The sequence below is a fragment of the Salvia miltiorrhiza genome, chromosome 5, assembly GCF_028751815.1.
Source record: "Salvia miltiorrhiza cultivar Shanhuang (shh) chromosome 5, IMPLAD_Smil_shh, whole genome shotgun sequence".
Lineage (NCBI taxonomy): Eukaryota > Viridiplantae > Streptophyta > Magnoliopsida > Lamiales > Lamiaceae > Salvia > Salvia miltiorrhiza.
In genome coordinates this window covers 1,485,335-1,499,094 of record NC_080391.1, presented here as the reverse complement: position 1 = coordinate 1,499,094, position 13,760 = coordinate 1,485,335, and the positions used below count along the sequence as shown (strand labels likewise).

The 13,760-nt window shown below is 33.9% G+C and overlaps 3 protein-coding genes across 5 annotated transcripts; 2 read left to right on the top strand and 1 right to left on the bottom strand.

Annotated features, from left to right (window-relative positions):
- Positions 1-1,388: 1,388 nt before the first annotated feature.
- LOC131026620 (bifunctional riboflavin biosynthesis protein RIBA 1, chloroplastic) lies at positions 1,389-5,628 on the top strand. 2 transcript variants are annotated; one of them, XM_057956534.1, is made up of 7 exons: positions 1,389-1,890; positions 2,761-3,133; positions 3,213-3,434; positions 3,574-3,896; positions 4,089-4,218; positions 4,320-4,616; positions 5,003-5,628. In XM_057956534.1, exons 1-7 carry the CDS (start codon positions 1,841-1,843, stop codon positions 5,264-5,266), a joined length of 1,659 nt encoding a protein of 552 aa, XP_057812517.1. In that variant the 5' UTR covers positions 1,389-1,840; the 3' UTR covers positions 5,267-5,628. The 2 variants fall into 2 exon arrangements, with proteins under 2 accessions (XP_057812517.1, XP_057812516.1); XM_057956533.1 differs by having other exon boundaries at positions 1,427-1,890; positions 2,758-3,133.
- A 2,412-nt stretch (positions 5,629-8,040) lies between these two features.
- Positions 8,041-8,436, top strand: LOC131024748 (vegetative cell wall protein gp1-like). The gene has a single exon (XM_057954285.1). It carries the CDS (start codon positions 8,041-8,043, stop codon positions 8,434-8,436), a length of 396 nt encoding a protein of 131 aa, XP_057810268.1.
- A 1,927-nt stretch (positions 8,437-10,363) lies between these two features.
- Positions 10,364-12,307, bottom strand: LOC130984923 (uncharacterized). Of its 2 annotated transcripts, XM_057907635.1 has the most exons (5): positions 12,001-12,307; positions 11,516-11,581; positions 11,295-11,377; positions 10,752-10,954; positions 10,364-10,665 (listed from the first exon to the last, which is right to left on the bottom strand). In XM_057907635.1, exons 1-5 carry the CDS (start codon positions 12,183-12,185, stop codon positions 10,573-10,575), a joined length of 630 nt encoding a protein of 209 aa, XP_057763618.1. In that variant the 5' UTR covers positions 12,186-12,307; the 3' UTR covers positions 10,364-10,572. The 2 variants fall into 2 exon arrangements, with proteins under 2 accessions (XP_057763618.1, XP_057763619.1); XM_057907636.1 differs by lacking the exon at positions 11,516-11,581 and having other exon boundaries at positions 12,001-12,298.
- Between the last annotated feature and the right edge of the window lie 1,453 nt (positions 12,308-13,760).

The following is a 13,760-nucleotide window of genomic DNA, read 5'->3' as shown; positions in this document are numbered from 1 at the left end:
TATATATTTTTAAAAAATGATTTTTAGTGATAAATATTAATTCTAATTTATTATAATATAACAATATTTTTATTTTTATAATAAATAGTTATAAACTAATAAATTTGATAATAAGACACAATGAGATAGAATAAAATGTGAGATAAAGGATCACATCAGAAAAATGAGAATTTATTAGTTACTAGAAGTTAGGGCATTGAAGTCTTGATATTTATCCATAGGAGGATAGGATTATATATATTTAGTTTACTATACCTGAATATTTTCCTAGTCATCTTGAATATAAGGATTAGAAATTTCACACTATTGACATTTTTGCCTTACTCAACCTATTGGGAGGGTTGGAAGTCTTCGCTTGAATCATGATATAACCTAAAGTTAGGATGTTATATTTATAAAATTGTTTTTAGCATGAAATTCAATAATTATGGACAAATTAAAATACATTGGTAGGTATAATTTTATATAATTACTCAAAAAATTAATTTTCATCTATTTTATCATCAGTCCTAATCAATTCGATCATTTATTGCTAAAACTAAGGCCATATTCGGAATAGCCATTTCTTGAGCTTAATTCAAAATCATCAAACTAATTTCACAATCTGACACATAAAAGTTCGCTTCGAATAGTTGACGATACCCTAATTCTGTAAATGTCAAATCGATGGCGTATTGGAAAGTACTCTCTCCGTCCCAAACGAAATATCCTATTTTTTTCGATACGGAGATTAAGAAATGTGTATAAAGTAGATAAAGTGGGTTGATGTAAATTATCTAAATATTAAGTATAGAGAGAGTGTGTATTGCCAAAAAATGAAACATGACATTTCGTTTGGAACAGCCCAAAAAGGAAAACAAGACATTTCGTTTGGAACGGAGGGAGTAATATTTTGGAGGTTCTATAGTTCAAATCATGGGAATTCTGATTGTGGTCTCTATCGATGATCAAATCGGCCTAACTTGACGCAACAATAAAATTAAGTTAATTTTTTTATCTGTTAAATTAAATTGTTAACAACAATAATATTTTATTTTGTACTAATTGAACACACTTGTAAAAATATTCAATAGAGTGTAAAATGCTATTTTGTCAAATACATTCCTATTGTTTAAAGGTTATAGAAAAGGATAATATTTTAGGAACAAAATGGGTTTTGTCCATTTCTAGCATACCTATACTATCTTTAAAATAAATGGTAGCAAATACATACAACAAACACCCCATCTTTTTTAAAATAAAATAAAAATATATGCATCTCATAATTATACACCTAACACCTTATACTCATACTTTTTTTTATAGAAAAATTAATTCAATTGATAAAACATCACTTTACTCGTTAAATCAAGGCTTCGAATAATCACTTTTAAAAAATGGAAAAAAATGATTATATAAATAAAAAATAAAAATAAAGAGTCAAGTCTCCTATTCAAGAATAAACAACCATGCTTATATTCATCTGAAAATCCCCAAATCCACAGTCAAAACATTACGATTTCGCACACGGCGACGGCGGCTCCTTGTTTTTGAAACAATTGACCAAAAACACTGAATCAAATCAAGAAAAGAAAAGTCAAATTGTTATCTTTTCTTTTCCATTTCTTTTTTCGCCCAAGAAAAGTAGGTTTGGGATGGAATCAATACCCAATGGTTGGTGACGCAGTATAAATCACCCGCCGCACCTCACCCAAATTACTGAAATTGCCTGAATCCAGCTCCTCTTCCTCAACTTGATTCGATAAATAACCAGAAAAATTTGCCTTCAGAAGGTGAAAACATTCAGAGCTGTTTAATTCTTCGGATTCATCAACTTTCTTCACAACCCTAGACGAAAACGATGGCTTCCATGAATTTTTCTTGCCCATCGACTTCGCTTTCTCGCTCTGGGTTAGTGTTTCTCTCTATTCTGATGCAGTATCTGCTGTTATTCTTTCTGGGCTCGTCTCGCTTCTGCTTCTTCTTTGGCTGCGTGATTGAAAGTTTCAATCTTTCTTGTTTTTGATTCATCCAATTGAACGCGTTTTCTTCGTTGTGTTTAGGGAAAAACCTTGGCTTTCTATTATGAGTGATATAAGTTGTTTTTTGTGGATGGCTTCTTAGTTAGTATTTTTTTTTACTATTCCTGTCTGTTATATTGTCTTCGTTTAGAGCTTTTTCTTATTTTGGACCTATTTTTTTTTTTTCTCAGCTTCATTATGATTTATCTATCCCATTGGAAATAATTTTTTCAGGGTGTTTACGTTTCATGATTGATGAGATATGATTTCTCTAATCCTATAAATTGTAGAAATTATCAAGGGCTTTGAGATATACCAAGTTCCAATCCATCTTATTGATTATACTACACTTCTTTTTAAAAAAATCTATAAAGGCTAATCCTCAATAGTAAATACCCCGTTAGGGGTTAATCGAGCTCAAAAAGCATCTTTAGTTGATCTTGAATGTTTGCAGTGTTTGGGTCCATTCTAATAACTGAAAATGGAATGTGACTATTGTTGTTGCTTTCCATTTGCAGAAGTAGTATAGGTTTATTGTCTCAAGTTGATAATTGTATGAATTGTTCATTTGCGTATCCGTATTGGTGGAATTGCATATTTTTAGGAATAATGTGAGGTTGGAATGGTAGATCGTCCTATTTGACAGAGCCAGAGTCATATCTTGCCTTTCTTTGCTGTGAGAGAAGATGTGCATCTGTCCAAGTTCTTTTCCCTGCTACGAATTTCTAGGCTAACTTTTATGTTCTGGGGTGTTCAGCAGTTCCAGACTGTACAGCGGTCTGCTATGCGGAAATATTCAGTATGCGAATGGTGTAGAAGTCTTCAAACGGCCCAGTGCCAAACTCGGTTTGAGTATCAAGGCCAGTGGGAAGATTAAGTCAGCCCTGTTCTCAGCAGAAAATGGCTCTCTTCCACATTCTGCGGGTTCTGATGTTGCAAGTAACGCTCTCGTCAGTGATATATCTGGTGGAGTGGAGGTACAGTCCGATGCCGTAGTATTAGGAGCACTTGCAGCTGATATGGCTCCCACAGCTAGTGGGTTCCCTCTTGAAAGCGATGAGTTTGACTTGGACGTGCCGTCAGAAGGTTTCTCGAGTATTCCTGAGGCCATTAAAGACATCCGCGAAGGAAAGGTTAGATCTTCGCATGGATTCTGTTATCAGTGGATTTAATTGAATAGTTTCTTACAGATTCTTTGGACCGACAATGCAGATGGTCGTGGTTGTAGATGATGAGGATAGAGAGAATGAAGGAGATCTCATAATGGCTGCATCGAAAGTCACCCCAGAGGCTATGGCATTCTTTGTGAAGTACGGAACTGGAATAGTTTGCGTGAGCATGAAGGACGAAGACTTGGAGAGGCTGAAGCTCCCCTTGATGGTAAATCATAAGGAAAACGAGGAGAAGCTCTCTACTGCATTCACTGTTTCGGTGGTAAGATTTTTCTCTGCGATAATGTGATTGTTTGCAACTGTATTTTGTCCCTATTCACTTGCTTTAGCTTAGTATGTGATTCTTTCTAATATAAGTTTTTGGAGGAGAGTAGATAGCATAACTAACGACACTTTTGTAGGATGCGAAACATGGTACAACTACGGGTGTCTCAGCACGCGACCGCGCGACCACAATATTGGCTCTTGCATCAAAAGATTCAAAGCCTGAGGATTTCAATCGGCCAGGACACATATTCCCACTGAAGTACAGGGAGGGCGGTGTCCTAAAAAGAGCGGGGCACACAGAAGCAGCTGTGGACCTTGCCATGCTAGCTGGATCCGAACCTGCTGGAGTTTTATGTGAGATTGTAGACGATGATGGCTCCATGGCTCGATTACCTAGGCTGAGGGAATTCGTCAAGCAAGAAAACCTGAAAATCATATCTATCGCTGATTTAATAAGGTACTTGACGAGCTTCTTTTCGTAAATTTCGTGGTTCCTTTCTTTCTAAATGATGATGATGTTGTAGATATCTTTATTCTATTATGGCATTATCTCTACTGCATTCCCTCTTATTTCCATCATCGACTTATCTGAGTGGATAATTATGTTCAGAAACTTTATTAAGAAGTCCTGACACTCCGTACTTTTCAGGTATCGGAGAAAGAGGGATAGGTTAGTGGAGCACGCTTCCGCTGCTCGTATACCAACTATGTGGGGTCCATTTACCGCCCATTGTTACAGGTCGATTATAGATGGGATTGAACACATTGCAATGGTTAAGGTGAGTAATATGCGATAATGCATATTTTTCAGTCGCAGCACCCTGCTTTGAGCTTTAATAATTTAGAATGTTGCAATCTCACAACGTGATGATTTCAACAGGGTGAAATTGGTGACGGACAAGATATTCTTGTTAGAGTACACTCAGAATGTCTCACCGGTGACATATTTGGTTCAGCCAGATGTGATTGTGGAAGCCAGCTGTCACTTGCGATGCAACAGATTGAGGCAGCCGGCAGGGGTGTTCTAGTCTACCTCCGTGGTCATGAGGGGAGGGGAATCGGTTTAGGCCACAAACTCCGAGCTTACAATTTGCAAGATGCTGGGCGTGACACTGTGGAGGCAAATGAGGAGTTGGGTTTGCCCGTTGATTCAAGGGAGTACGGAATTGGTGCGCAGGTAATGTGTTATCGAAAATCATGCAGTACCTCTTAAATTACATGTGCTTAGTTCTGTCATTGGAAATGATTGATTTGTTCATGTCGGGTTCATGGATTTCATTGATTTGTTCATGTGGTTATTCATTCGTTACATTGTTTTACAGCGAATGCATAACATTTCATAACAAATTCATAGTGGACTCGTTTTATACGATAAATCTAGTTTGTATAATAACCGCTCCTTGTATATATACACACACTTTGAGATAAAAAAAAGTAACAAGTAACAACAAATACATACACACATATGTGTATGATATTAGTATTATTGTGTCATTGACAATTTGGGTTTGAGAGTTTAGGGTTTCACCGTCCCCTTACTTATGGTCGTGTAATTTTGTGCAGATACTGAGAGATCTCGGGGTCAGAACTATGAAGTTGATGACGAACAATCCTGCAAAGTACATCGGGCTCAAGGGCTATGGTTTGGCCGTTGCAGGCAGGGTGCCCCTCGTGACCCCAATCACCAAGGATAACATGAGATATCTAGAGACGAAACGTGCCAAAATGGGCCATGTTTATGGTTTAGACGGCAATGGTAATCCAGCGCTCATCACCAACAAGAACGGACGAGCAAGTGGTGAAACCCCAGCTACATCAGACTCATGAGTGCTCCACTTGAAGAGAAGGAATCGGAATCTGGTGCTTCTCGTTGCACCATTTGATGTGCGTACGAGAATAACAAGGTAATGACGCAGTTTCTGTTGATCGTTTTTTTTCACTCCCCGGAAGAGAAATTCTTGGCCATCATTCATTTATATCATTCTTATTCTTTTTGCTTCGTTGTACCACTACCTTATAAGTGGATCATAAGCTGTAATAGAAATTAGCAAATGTAATATATGCACCTAATAATCACTAGCTTCGATTTAGCAAGCTTCTTGTTTTGTTGTCTAACTTTGATTCACTCTAACATCACTCAAAAGAGTAGAGATTCTTATGGAATATATGGAATCTTGGGTAAGTTGCTATGTGATTTTGTTGGTGTTTTGATATATTTCTTCTACATGTGATGGTTGGCCTTCTTAGTTCTACAAAGTTGAAACTTGTCTAAAGATAACATCTACTATTACTTTTGTGAATCGATGTGTTATGACATGTCCCACATCGGATAGGAATCTCATGAACACTTACTTTTCAAATATGTATCCCAACAATGCTCCTTTCTTTTTTTTCTTTTTTTTTTCTCTTTTTTTTTGCTTTTTCTTTTTCTTTTTCTTTGTTAGGGTGATAAAACGACATGGTCTCCTGTGCGGGAGTTCGCCCCGTGCGAGCCGAGGCTCTTTGTGTCGCCTCGAGCCACCTCACCCCACCCCATCCTATCTAATTATATTACGTAAATGATACTTTTATCAATAATAAATGAAATTATACATATAAAGCATGATGTAGAATACTTTCTTCGTACATAAAGAACTTCATAATTTTCATTTTTGGGACGTCTACAAAAAGATTTCCTACATATTTTTAGACTGTATCCAACTACTTATAATACTTTATTTACTGCTTATTTTTTATCACTCTCAAATAAACTTAATAATATTTTCTTAAAACTCGTGTCACTTTCTCCTAGAAAATCCTTTCACTGACGAAAAAAAATAATACTTCCTCCGTCCGTGTTATCGTTTCCACATTTGTCATTCCGGTCCGTTCGTGATATCGTTTCCACTTCCATTTATAGAAGTAGGGTCCATAAACTTCCACTCATAGTAATAGTGAGACCCAAGCTCCAGTGACTACTATAAAATGATATTGTTGACTTATTACAAATAGTATCTTATTAAAAAATGTATTGAGTGATTTGAAATTTACAACTTTTTAGAGAATATTTGGAAACAAGTATATGGTGGTGGTTGGGTAGAATTTACTTTGCTTAGTGGGTTTCATGTTGGTTAGCAAGTCAGAAAGAGAGGAAGCCACTGCCATGACACCGCGTCGCCACTACTTTACTTTTTTTGGTCAATCCTATTCTTCAATAACAAATAAACCCATTCTTCCATTTCAATAAATAAAAAATATCCAAACATATTATTTTACAGCTTTCTCTTATTCAGAAAAATATATTTGTAAAAGTTGTACCTCATGTCCCATTTGAAACGTCATACTTATTAATTTAAAATGTCTCATTTCATTTTGAGATATTTAATACAAAACAAAATACCTATACAACATGTCACAAAAAATTCACTCTTTATATTCTCTTTTACCTAATTTGATAGAAATACACGGAAAGAGAATCCATTTTCACTTTTCAATTTATTATGAATAACCCATTTTATATTTAAATAACCTATATTTTAATACACTTGTATAAAAGAAATGAGATATTTCAAATGAGACTGAAGTAAGTACTTCATTCGTCTCACTTGTCTTGACACAATTTCCATTTTAATTTATCTCATATATAATGGCGTTTTTCAAAAATAATATATGGTATCTACCTTTTTTACACACATTAAATAAATGGTTCCTACCTACTTTACACTATTAGTACCTTATTCTTAATCTCCGTGACTAAAGTAAATGTTCTAAGATAAGTGGGACAAATGGAGTATTACTTAGGTGGTGTTCGATTTGATGGGCAAGATAAGTTTAATCTCATAATATGTTATGATATGTCGTTTGGTCAGATGGATACGGTACATGACTTAATCTCAGAACAATACTACATAGAAATAGTCATGACTCATGAGGGTGCTCTGCTTCGTAAACAAGACTCATTTCATACTTAACTTGAATAATTCTAAGCTTATTTAATTTTTAATAATTTCGGGCTAAACGTAATTGTATGCATCTTTATTTGAAGTACTAGCTTTGATAGATAAAAATTATAAGACTAATCTCTTATTTATTTTGATAAATTGAAACTTTGAAATATCTCAATGTCATATCAAGCTAGTTTTACTTGATTTTTATCTCATTAAATTAATGAAATTAAAGAAAAAAAATCTATTTTTAAAGATATAAATATTCAATTATACATTTTATCAATAATATTGAAGGCTCGCTTACTTAGTGTAGAAGCAAATTTACCCGATAAAGTGTATAAACACGTAACTTTCCTTTCCCACTTGAATATACAAACGCGTTTTCCCATCTGTAAAATACATTTAACCGCGTCCTTCAATTTAGGAAAACTCGCGGTAATTGTTAAAATTTCCCAAACAGAGCAAAACGAGTCAAATCCAGTCAACCATGAGCTGTCAGCTCCGATCCAACGGTCACTGCCATCAGCGGGCCCCACAGCCACGCCTCCTCCCTATAAATACCAAAGCCCTACCTCGTTTACCCTTCACATCCAAAAATCTCATTCCTCTCGAAATCTTCACAAATTCACCTTTTCTCTCTCTCTCTACCTTCTTCGAAAAATCTCGAGAGCAGCAATGGCGACTTCCAAAGTTTTCTCCGCACTGCTGATGTCTGCTCTGCTGCTAGCCTTCGCCGCGGCGCAGTCGCCTTCCGGCGCACCGTCGCCGTCGCCAGTCGTTAAATCACCGGCGCCTTCTCCGCTGGCGCAGCCGCCGAGTCACGCGAGCCCTAGCCCGGCCCCTACGACGGTCACCGCTCCTTCTCCTGCGTCCGCGTCGTCTTCTCCTTCTCCTACGGCGTTCTTCTCGCCGCCAGCTCCTCCTCCGTCGACTACCTCTCCCTCGCCGTCCGTCTCCGCGCCTCCGACCGCCGGTGGCGCTCCGTTGCCTTCAGCAAACGGCGCGGTAATCAATGGAGCAGGACTCGCTGCCGCCGCGGTCGGTTTCTTCGCCGTTATTTTGGTTGCTTGAACGCTCGGATTTATCTACCCTTCTATATGAGTATTTAATTTTTTTTTAGGTTTTTAAATTCTTTTGTTCGTTTTATGCCATTCGATATACTTATTGATTGTACGATACTAGTTATTGGCTGATCTATTGATTAATATTCATTTATTTACTATTTATTTTCACCTCTTCTATTTTTTTGTGAACTGTTTATCTTTGACATGCAAATACATATCATAACAGTCTACTAAGAGTTAGACTATAATCAAATAAATAAATAAACTTTAATAAATATATTCACAAGGTACTTTAAATTTAGAAATGGTCTAAAATAGGTTTGCAAATTAACTTTTAAACAAGGAGATTATGCTTTTAACAAGTACGAGATATCTCCCAATTAAGATTTCATGCTAGCTTTATACATGATTCGAATCTTATGTTAAATTTGCTTTTTGGCGGTGTAAATTTGAAATATTTGAGGCGCACAACCTTACCCTAATTTGACCAATTTATTTTTATGTGAGAATTGTCACTTTTAATCATTGTAACAAATTATAATTAAAAGTTCAAATGAATTTAGGTAATTAACGAGTATGAGTCATATATATTTAAGATTGATACGCGAGTATATATTTTAGATGGGTCAAGGTGGTGGATAAACAATATTAGCCTCATCCTTTTGGTCATTTTGGTTAATCATCGTATATCATCACGATCAACGATTTTAAATGGCTAAACTCTACGCAAGTATGATGTTATTTTTTTGTTTCTAATTATAAATTTACAATGTAAACTTTTTTCTGTTGGAATTCGACAGGATATACACTAGTTCTACTAAGGGTTAATTGCTCATAAAATACCAAACTTTTGTCTAATTCTGGTTTTGCATATAAACTTTAAATTGTGGTGTGATAATTACTAAACTTTTGATTTTATCTGATTTTGCTACTAATCTAAATTCCGGTCAAATTTCATCCAAATTCCGTGTCAATATTTGACGTGTCGTATTTATTCTTGCGTGCCACGTAGTTTGACTCATTTGCTTTCTTTAAATATTTAATTGCAAATAACATGTACAAATCAAATTAGTTGAATATTGGCACGAAATTTGGACGAAATTTGGTCGGAATTTAGATTAGTAGCAAAATCAGATAAAATCAAAAGTTTAGTAATTATGACGCTACAGTTTAAAGTTTGTATGCAAAATCAGAATTAGACAAAAGTTTGGTATTTTATGGGCAATTAACCCTTCTACTAAATACATATGTTAAAACGTCGTGGTTTAGTTGCACGTGACGTTCTATGTGTCAAATTATTATTGTTTCATTAAATGGAGAGTGTCACGTTGAATTTTGGCAATCGAAATAAAATTGAAGACATCTAATTTACTACAAATACAAAGGTAATGTCTTATTCGCAGCGATCCAAAAATTTAAATTGCAAATTAGGTGAAAGATAGTGTGATATTTGGCAATTAACCCTAATATTATATATCCAACAAAAAAAAAAGCCCTTAATATTAGTATATAGGTAAGAAATGGCCCAAATGATAGTATAATTTAATTTTCTAAAGGCCTCTGGGCTTTTATTCATTTACTGGATATAACGGCCCACAAAATTTTAGTTTCTGGCAGTTGAGGAATATTTTGTATATCAATTTTGCAGCACATTTTGTGCATTTATGATTCAATTATTACTCACAATTTTGATGTCCTATTAATGTTTCACTTTCAAATATTTCATTTTTTCCCCTTCAATTTCAATTTGTATCCTTTATTATTATAGGTTTAATTTTGTAACTATTATGATTCATTTCATTCAATTAAGGCATTTAATCATTTGATTTTACTTTTATAATTAGTTAAATAGTTCATTATTAGGGTATACATTTTTTTTAACTTTTTGTTTGAAATAAAAGTTAAGTATAATTCATAATATTATAAAAAACTTATTTGCATAAAAACATTATTAAAATAATAGATAAAATATAATAACGAAATGTAGTAACACGCTAGAAATTATGGGACGTTGAATCCCATCCAGTAACATCTACATGATTCTATCGCATCGGGTCTTCCAAGTTTTATTTCAATTTTGGCACCCTAAAAATAAAAACAGAAAAAAGGCTGTAAAATTTACAATTTTGATTTTTGTTCTTGACTAACTCTTTGTGTGCTTCCCATGCATAATCTTGTCAACAATTGGTTCAACAATGCTCTCCAACTCTTCTATATCTTGCTTCACATCACTAGCCTGTCTCAAATTAATACCAAACATATACTTGAGAAATAGTTAAGTTCAAATAAAATTGAGCATAACAAAAACTCCAAAAAAAAAACCTTGTTGATTAAATTTTCAATTAGTTGAGCATCCTTGGCAGCTACACTAGAGACATGTTCCAATGCTTGAGCTGCTTCCTTGAGCTTACTGTTGTCTGGGAGCTGATTCACCACCTCCTCCAGCGCCTTATCGGCGGCCGTCGCCACCTTTTCCACCACCTCCGCCACCACCTCCACCTCTCCCACGACTTTCGCCGCCTCTCCTGATCATAAATTTAAAATAAATTAAATAATAAAAAATAATTATATACTCTAATCGAATAGAATGAACCCTAGTTAATAATAATAAACTTGATTAAATTAAATCATAAAAAAATGAAATTGGAGAAAAAAAAATATACAAAAAAATTAAATTGAAAAGTGGGACACCAGATATGGTACACTGAACTTAAATGCTCAATTGACTAATACCCAAATTAACTGGAATTTTTGTTTCAATTATTAATCATATCCTTCTAATCTAATTAGTATTTGAATTTAATTCTTAATTATTATATGTAAATATAGTAGTTACATAGAGAAATTCATGGCATGTTATGCTACCTTCCAATGTCAGCAAATTGTCCCATTTATTCTTCCAAAATGGTAGCAGAAATGTTACTACATATCCCAGAAGCCATTTCACCCTGCAAAAGGTTCACCTCAACTTTGATCCAAATTAATTTAAAATAATACTTTTTCTTTGTTTTTGGACAAATTTTGAGATGTATTGATTTCATAAAATGGAAAATCAATATTTGCTTGATTTTGAAAGAAATTGTTACCAATTTGAAACACCAAACTTGGGCGGAGCTGGCAATTCCCGTTTCTCTTCACTTTGATTCCTCTCCCTTTAAGGAAATTAATTAATGCAAATTTATTAAACAATAAGCCATGAATAAAGCAATATAAATCCGAATTTATAAATATTACAAATATAGTCTGTATTTATTTATGTTTTTCAGTTTATAGTCCAAGTCAAAATTTCAGTCTCGTGGAAAGCTGATTGGAAAATTAAAAAAATAAAAATTAAATCAACATTTCACTCTCCACATCAGCTATCGTAATTCTGACTTAGTAGTTATTTTAATTGCCAAATCAGATTCCATGATACACGCCACCCTCAGTTGGTGGGAATTTTGACTCGAGCTATAAATTGAACAACGAAGACAAGTAGGGATTATGGTTCTAATATTTATAAATTGGAGATAAAAAGTTAACATGATAATACAACACAGTAATTTTAATTATAATTCAAGAATGAACTAACGTTGTTCTCAACTTGGAGCTGTCGCTTAGCAACCTGAGCCCAACACCTCCCACCTTATAAGGCGGCGGATCGCGGCGGCCAAACGGGTTGCTCCGCCACGAACCACCGGATACGGCTCCGTGCCGGCGGAGAAAAGTGGCCAAAGCCTGGAGTTTGTGAGAGGATGATGGGATTCTTGCAGCCATGCTTAAACAAGACTAAAAACTATACAAATTACTAAAATAAGAAAGCATTTGTAGGAAACTTAATAACATGTAATAAGAAATTTGATAAGCAAGATCAAGTAAACACTTTCCAATTACGCGCCAAGCAAAAATAAAAAAAAGTTGGCATTGCTAGGGAAAAAAAATGAAAAAGCTAAAGGAAAATATTCTTATACACCAAGAAATTACGTGGCGGAATTCGAATGGCTATTCTTTAAGCCAAATATTTGTTTTAATTATAACAAAAGGGCAAAATTGTCTTAGAAATTGGCAAACTTTTCGTCCAATTCTGATTTTGCGAACAAATTTTAATATTTAGTGTACGTGATCATTATCGAAATATTGATTTAATTTTATTTTACTTCCAATTAAAATTCCAGTCAAATTAATTGCTGACATGATCAGATAATTAATATAACATAATCGTTCTCGCTCGGTAGTCGATTGGCATAAACAACACGAGTTATTTAGTTATTTAACTAATCATGTCAATAATAAGTTCAATTGAAATTTTAAATAGTAGTAAAATCATATTAAATCAATACTTTGGTTTGTATCATGCCAAACTTTTGAAGTTGGCGTGCATAATTAGATTAAATTAAGAGTTCAATAATTTCCACCCCAAAAAAAGAAAGAATTTTTTGTGAATTAAAAAAAAGAAAAGAAAGAAAGAAAGTATGCTAAGACAAGCCACATGTTCCTTGCAAGTTTAAACTGCAAAAATTTCGCGTTTCTGACTTTTTCCTAAATTTAACGTGAATTTCATGCTTTGATTTATTTGTGAAATGGTTTGGGAAATAAAAAAGCAACCCAAACTCAAACTATTTTTAATTATTCTTTAATTAGGCTACCTAATTTTGATTTGTCGAAGCTAGCTTTTTCTTGTGGTGTGAGTGAGATGCTCCAAGAGTATTATGGCTAAAATATGTATAATAATATGATTATGATCCTAATACAATCTCATTTATTTCATGCTTTTTGTATTTTTGGTAAATAGGTTTGAGTTAAAATGTAATTGAATAATCCAATTCCCACTAGTATTTAATAATTAGTTTTGTATGGAATTTACGTATTGTAATAAATTATTACATTAGCTTATTTTTTTTGGTGACCAACTACACCTGCTTTCATGAGCCACACCTAATAGATAAACATAAAAAATGACATTTTTTTGCGGTTTAGTATATTTCATTATTTCTTCCAAATTTCTTTCTATTCGGATTTCCTTTTTTTATTTAATTAGAAATACTAATTTAAAAAAACCATTGACTCAATAAGTCAATATATATATATACATCCGAGTCAATATAGCTTAATATATATACACAATTTATAAAATATTGGGTTAACGATGTTTTATTTTCCGAAGTTTCAGCGTTTTCCATAAAATGTCTTGAACTTTTATTTTTCCCAAAAAAGTCCCATACTTTTATTTTTTTCATAAAATATCCCGCTATGTGTTTATTTAATTTAATAAATTATCTATGCTATCATATGATTTTAAGAGACACTTGGTCTTTGCTATGCAAAAAACAAGAATACTTTGCGAAATTCCAT

What these genes read in the sequence shown, in the direction of transcription:
- LOC130984923 (XM_057907635.1), bottom strand. Translation starts at nt 12,185, where the DNA reads ATGGCTGCAAGAATCCCATCATCCTCTCACAAACTCCAGGCTTTGGCC. An exon ending in AGCTCCAAGTTGAGAACAAC is followed by an intron (nt 11,582 to 12,000) that starts GTTAGTTCATTC and finishes ATTTCCTTAAAG; the next exon opens with GGAGAGGAATCAAAGTGAAG. An exon ending in TTGAAAATTTAATCAACAAG is followed by an intron (nt 10,666 to 10,751) that starts GTTTTTTTTTTG and finishes AATTTGAGACAG; the next exon opens with GCTAGTGATGTGAAGCAAGA.
- LOC131026620 (XM_057956533.1), top strand. Translation starts at nt 1,841, where the DNA reads ATGGCTTCCATGAATTTTTCTTGCCCATCGACTTCGCTTTCTCGCTCT. An exon ending in CTGCATTCACTGTTTCGGTG is followed by an intron (nt 3,435 to 3,573) that starts GTAAGATTTTTC and finishes ACACTTTTGTAG; the next exon opens with GATGCGAAACATGGTACAAC. An exon ending in AACACATTGCAATGGTTAAG is followed by an intron (nt 4,219 to 4,319) that starts GTGAGTAATATG and finishes TGATTTCAACAG; the next exon opens with GGTGAAATTGGTGACGGACA.
- LOC131024748 (XM_057954285.1), top strand. Translation starts at nt 8,041, where the DNA reads ATGGCGACTTCCAAAGTTTTCTCCGCACTGCTGATGTCTGCTCTGCTG.